Raw genomic sequence first — 5,651 nt, forward strand, 5'->3', positions numbered from 1 at the left:
TTTTATGACTCGTGGACTTCAACTCCCAGAATTCCTGAGTCAGCATGGGGGAACTATGGCCTTCATGACTCGTGGACTTCAACTCCCAGAATTCCTGAGCCAGCATGGCTCACCTTGGAAATCTCTCCCTTTCCCCTCAGTGTGGCTGGCTCAGGAATTCTGGGAGTTGAAGTCCACCAGTCATAAAAGAGCCAAGGTTGCCTATCCCTGGGCTAGTATATATTATTCTATAAAAGTAAAAAGTTGAGATTTGGTTCTACTGGACCAAAAAGTAGTCAGAAGTCAATGCCTTCTTCCTTCCTTCCTTTCTTTCTTTCTTTTTCTTTTTCTTTCTTTCTTTTCTTTCTTTCTCTTCCTTCCTTCCTTCCTTTTTCTTTCTTTCTCTCTCTTCTCTCTCTTCTTTCTTTCTTTCTTTCTCTTCCTTCCTTCCTTTCTTTCTCTCTCTCTTCTCTCCTTCCTTTCTTCCTTCCTTTCTTTCTTCCTTTCTTTCTTTCTTTCTTTCGTGAATCGTCTCCTTTTCCTTATCTTTCCATCCTCTTTTATTTCTCTTTCTTACGTTTTGCATTTTATATTTTGATCAACTAATAATAATAGTAAAAAAAGGTTGTTAACCCAAAATCGGGCTGGCCAGGTGAGAGGACCCGCTTAATGACCGTCAATCCCAGGCTCAATTACGGTCGTGAAATGGCTCCACAGATAGTCCTCAATTTACGACCACTGTCGCTAAGCGCAAGATTTCAGTCGGTTTGCCCCGTTTTGCGACCTTTCTCGCCCCGGTCCTTAAAGTGAATCAAATAAGTCAAGCTGTCGTTAAGCGAATTGGCTTTGTTCGTCAGAAGGTCGCAAAAGGGGACGCGGCCACCGTCGTAAAGATGAGTCGGTGGCCAGGCGGCTGAATTTTGATCACGGGACCGTGGGAGATGCTACGACGGTCGTTAAGTGGGAAAAACGGTCACAGGCCACTTAAGTTGTAACTCGGGACAGTCACTAAATGAACTGTTGTAAGTCGAGAACTGCCTGTGTTTGGAAACAAGGTTTGCAGGGGGGGTCCTACCCAGATTCTCCACGAAGTTCTCCAGAGCGTAGTAAGCCTTCGCCAGGTGGGTGGTGTTGGTTAGCTGGACCCCCTCCAGGTAATGTAGTAGGAGGGGCATGATGTCGTCCGAAAAACGAGCGATGTCCGGCTACGGTTAGGGAAGAGTTAAAACAATAAAATAAAATTAAGACAAAATTCAGCAACTTGATAAAAACTTGGGTTTGAGAGCGCAAGTAGTCAATAGAATAGAATAGAGCTGGAAGGGACCGTGGAGGTCTTCTAGTCCAGCCTCGCGCTTAAGCAGGAGAACCAGTGATGGAGCGCCCACGATTTCTGGTGGCAAGCTGTTCCACTGGTTAATTGTCCTCGCTATTAGGAAGTTTCTCCTTAATTCTAGGTTGCTTCTCTCTTTGGTCAGTTTCCAACCATTGTTTCTCGTCCTGCCCTCTGGTGCTTTGGTGAAGAACGTGACCCCCCTCTTCTTTGTGTCAGCCCCCCAAAATACTGGAATGCTGCTATCCTGTCTCCCCTATTTCTTCTTTTCTTTAGACTAGCCAAACCCAAGTCTTGCAGCCGTTCTTCGTATGTTTTAGTCTCCAGGCCTTGGATCATCTTGGTTGCTCTTCTCTGAACTTTTTCCAGACTCCCAACATCTTTTTTTTGTGATGTGGTGACCAAAACTGGCTGCAGTATTCCAGGTGTGGCCTCACTAGGGTTTTATACCTTGCGTGATCTTGATTCTATACCTCTGTTTATACAACCCAGGATTGTATTAGCTTTATTTGGCGGCTGCTGCACACAGCTGGCTCATGAAACAGCCCTCTGTTTAATGACCGTTTGAAATGGCAGGTCCCTGGGAAACGGTCCTCACTTTAGGACCGTCGCGACATTTCCCACAGTCACTTAATCACAATCTGGGCACTCGAGAAGCGGCTCGTCCGAATTCTGATCGTGTCACTACGAAGATGCTGCAACGGTCGTAAGCGCGAGGACTGGGGAGTCACTGTTTTCGTAGAATCAAAATCACGGGAAGTGTTAGTACCGCTTTATAAAGCCTTTAGTGAGGCCACACCTGGAATCCTGCACCGTTTTGGGTCACCACATCACACAAAAAAAGATGAGCCTTTGGGAAAAGTGCAAAGAAGAGCAAATAAGATGATTTAAAGGCCCGGAGACTAAAACATGGGAAGAAGGGCTGCAGGATTTGGGAATGGCTGGTCTAGAGAAAAGGAGGACTAGGAGGGACATGATAGCAATTTTCCAGTATTTGAGGGGCTGCCCCAAAGAAGAGGGAGTCAAGCTATTCTCCAAAGCGCCTGAAGGCAGGACAAGAAACAACGAATGGAAACTAATCCAGGAGAGAAGCAACCTGGAATTAAGGAGAAATTTCCTAACAGGGAGCAAAATTAACCAGTGGAACGGCTTGCCACCAGAAGTTGTGGGTGCTCCAACACTGGAAGCTTTCAAGAAGAGATTGGACAGCCATTTGTCAGAAATGGCATATAGGGTCTTCTGCTTGAGCAGGGGGCTGGACTGGAAGACCTCCCAGGTCCCTTCCAGCTCTATTCGGATGGATTAACAGTAACCTAATTATTAATATTATAAATGGCTCTCGCCTTTCGGCACGGCTCACCTGCAGATTCTCGGAGAACTGGCCCAAGGCGAAGAGCGCAGCGTTGCGTACCACCTGGCTGTCGTCTGCCAGTGCTCGACACACCACCTGCAACATGGGCTGAAGGTGCCTGTGGATGGAAGGACACGAACACAGGACCGAGGCCACCTCGTCTCAAAAGCCTAGAGTGATTCCAATGACATTCCCTTGACGTTCCTAGCTGGCTGGCTGAAGAATTCTGGGAGTTGAAGTCCACAAGTCTTAAAGTTGCCAAGTTTGAAGAGCCCTGCTCTAGAGGCAGCTCTCTATTGGTTATAATTATTCCTGCTCAGGAAGTCCTCGATTTACAACAGGTCACTTAGTGACCGTTGAAAACTACAACAGATCTCTAAAAATGGACTAACTACCCTGTTTTGAAGTTCCGGTATCTGCCCCACTGCAGTCACGTCACCCCCATCTGGGTGCTTGGCAAGCAGCCCACATTTAGGGCCATTTGCTGTGTCGCACGGTCACGTAACCACAATTGATGATGATTTTGGCATTTTACTGAAATGGTCTAGGGCAGGGGTAGGCAACCTTGGCTCTTTTATGACTCGTGGACTTCAACTCCCAGAATTCCTGAGCCAGCCACGCTGAGGGGAAAGGGAGAGGTTTCCGAGCTGAGCCATGCTGGCTCAGGAATTCTGGGAGTTGAAGTCCACGAGTCATAAAAGAGCCAAGGTTGCCTACCCCTGATATAGGGTTTCCTGCCTGAGCAGGGGGTTGGACTAGAGGACCTCCAAGGTCCCTTCCAACTCTGTTATTCTATTCTATTCTAATTTTATTATTCTGTTCTGTTCTGTTCTATATTCTATTCTATTAGTTATTTCTATTCTATTAGTTATTTCTATTCTATTCTATTCTATTATTCCTTATTTCTATCCTATCCTATCCTATCCCTTCTTTCTATTCTATTCTATTCTACTCTATTCTATTCTAATTTTATTATTCTATTCTATTCTATATTCTATTCTATTAGTTATTTCTATTCTATTAGTTATTTCTATTCTATTCTATTCTATTCTATTATTCCTTATTTCTATCCTATCCTATCCTATCCCTTCTTTCTATTCTATTCTACTCTATTCTAATTTTATTATTCTATTCTATTCTATATTCTATTCTATTAGTTATTTCTATTCTATTCTATTCTATTATTCCTTATTTCTATCCTATCCTATCCTATCCTATTCCTTATTTCTACTATTCTATTCTATTCTATTCTATTCTATTCTATTCTATTCTGTATTTTATTATTCTATTCTGTTTTATATTCTATTCCTTTTTTATTATTATTATTTTATTTATTATTTTATTTATTATTATCATTATTATCATCATTATTATTTCTTCTAGTTCCCAGCAAAAAAACCGCCCCACGGCTAATCATGGGAGTGAGTCTCTTATCCACCGCCCCGTTCGCTCAAACGACTTCCGCCAAACGAAACAAAAAATGTACGTTGTAAAACCGGGTGGGTCAAAGGTGTCGCCCGATTTATCACCGTCGTCTCCCTTCGACGGTCATTAAGTCGAGGACCACCTGTGAGCGGAACAGGGCCTGATCCCAAACACACACCCCAGGGGGAGGGGGGAGAATACATACTTGTTGCGGATGTGATCCCCGCAGCCTTCGGCCAGCACCGCCAAGCACATGAGCCCGGCCTTGCGGTGGTAAGGGTTGGGGCTCAAAAGGGCCGGTTCCATTAGAGGGGTCTGGGGGCAAAGCAACAGGGGTACTTTTAAGGTGTGGCTGCCCCCCCCTTTGTCATCACTCTGAAACCGCCCCCCCTCCAAAGTGCTCCCACTTACCAGCTGGGGGAAGAGCTTCTCTGGGGGCAGGTAGAGTGCCAGCATGTCCACCACCTGTTGGGGGGGGGGTGAGGCAAAAGGAAGATTTGACTGGGGAATCCTGTAGGGTAGGGGTCTCCAATCTTAGCAACGTTAAGACGAGTGGACTTCAACTCCCAGAATTCCCCAGCCAGCTTAGCTTAGCTGGCTGGGGAATTCTGGGAGTTGAAGTCCACCCGTCTTAACCTTGCCAAGATTGGAAACCCTTTCTATTAAATTCTCATTTGACTTTAAAACCACCATCTGCCGTAGTTTCTTTGTTTTGAGGATAATGTCTTGTAGCTCTGCTGGGAATAAGCCAGGATTTGTGGTTTCCTGTGCCGGGTGAACTCCACCAATGGAATTACACCCCACCCACTGCTCTAAACTGCCACTTGACCCTAAATAAACCATAATCTGCTGTAGTTTCTTTGTTTGGGGCATAATGTATTGTAGTTCTGCCGGGAATAAGCCAAGATTTGTGGTTTCCTGTGCCGGGTGAACTCCACCAATGGAATTACACCCCACCCATTGCTCTAAACTGCCACTTGACCCTAAATAAACCATAATCTGCTGTAGTTTCTTTGGAGCATGTCTTGTAGCTCTGCCGGGAATAAGCCAAGATTCGTGGTTTCCTATGCCGGATGAACTCCACACTCTAGAAACTTGAGCAAAAGTGCCAACTGAACTGAAGTCCACCCATCTTAAAAAGATCCCAGGCAAAAGACCCAGCTGGGATTCTGGGAATTAAACTGTGGGGGGGGGAGAAAGGAGCCCAGGGCATGCTGGGAGTTGAGGACCCAAAGGCTTAGAAAACAGCGGCAAACTGGGCACAAACGCAGGGGATTCTGGGAGGGGGGAGGCGGAGCCCGCCAAGCCCAGAGCATCCTGGGAAGGGAGGGGGGGCTTGAAATTGAGAGATTGCTGCCCCCCTCCCCCCAAAAAAACCCAAGGCAGACCTGGACGGCGAAGTGTTTGGGCTTCTGGACCTCGGCCTGGTCTTCGATCTCCTCCTCGGTCAGCTCGTCCTCCGTGTCCATCTGGCCGGGGGGAGGCTCCGCGCTCATGATGGGGAAGAGGGCGGCCAGGAGGGGCGAGAGGAGCTTGTGCTTCAGGATGGCCTGGATTGGGGGGGGG

The 5,651-nt window shown here is 46.5% G+C and overlaps 1 protein-coding gene across 1 annotated transcript in view; it reads right to left on the reverse strand.

Annotated features, from left to right (window-relative positions):
- Positions 1 to 1,054: 1,054 nt before the first annotated feature.
- The window catches only part of IPO4 (importin 4), a gene marked incomplete at its 3' end in the record, with an annotated part of 14,543 nt that continues 9,946 nt past the window's right edge, over positions 1,055 to 5,651 (reverse strand). Inside the window, exons 9-13 of the mRNA XM_015821325.1 lie at positions 5,474 to 5,635; positions 4,497 to 4,550; positions 4,291 to 4,400; positions 2,670 to 2,778; positions 1,055 to 1,184 (exon numbers count right to left, since the gene is read on the reverse strand). Coding sequence (XP_015676811.1) covers positions 1,055 to 1,184; positions 2,670 to 2,778; positions 4,291 to 4,400; positions 4,497 to 4,550; positions 5,474 to 5,635 — 565 coding nt within the window. The remainder of the gene's footprint in view (positions 1,185 to 2,669; positions 2,779 to 4,290; positions 4,401 to 4,496; positions 4,551 to 5,473; positions 5,636 to 5,651) is intronic.

The sequence above is a fragment of the Protobothrops mucrosquamatus genome, unplaced genomic scaffold (assembly GCF_001527695.2).
Source record: "Protobothrops mucrosquamatus isolate PMUCROS unplaced genomic scaffold, P.Mucros_1.0 scaffold1306, whole genome shotgun sequence".
In the NCBI taxonomy this organism is placed as follows: Eukaryota; Metazoa; Chordata; class Lepidosauria; order Squamata; family Viperidae; genus Protobothrops; species Protobothrops mucrosquamatus.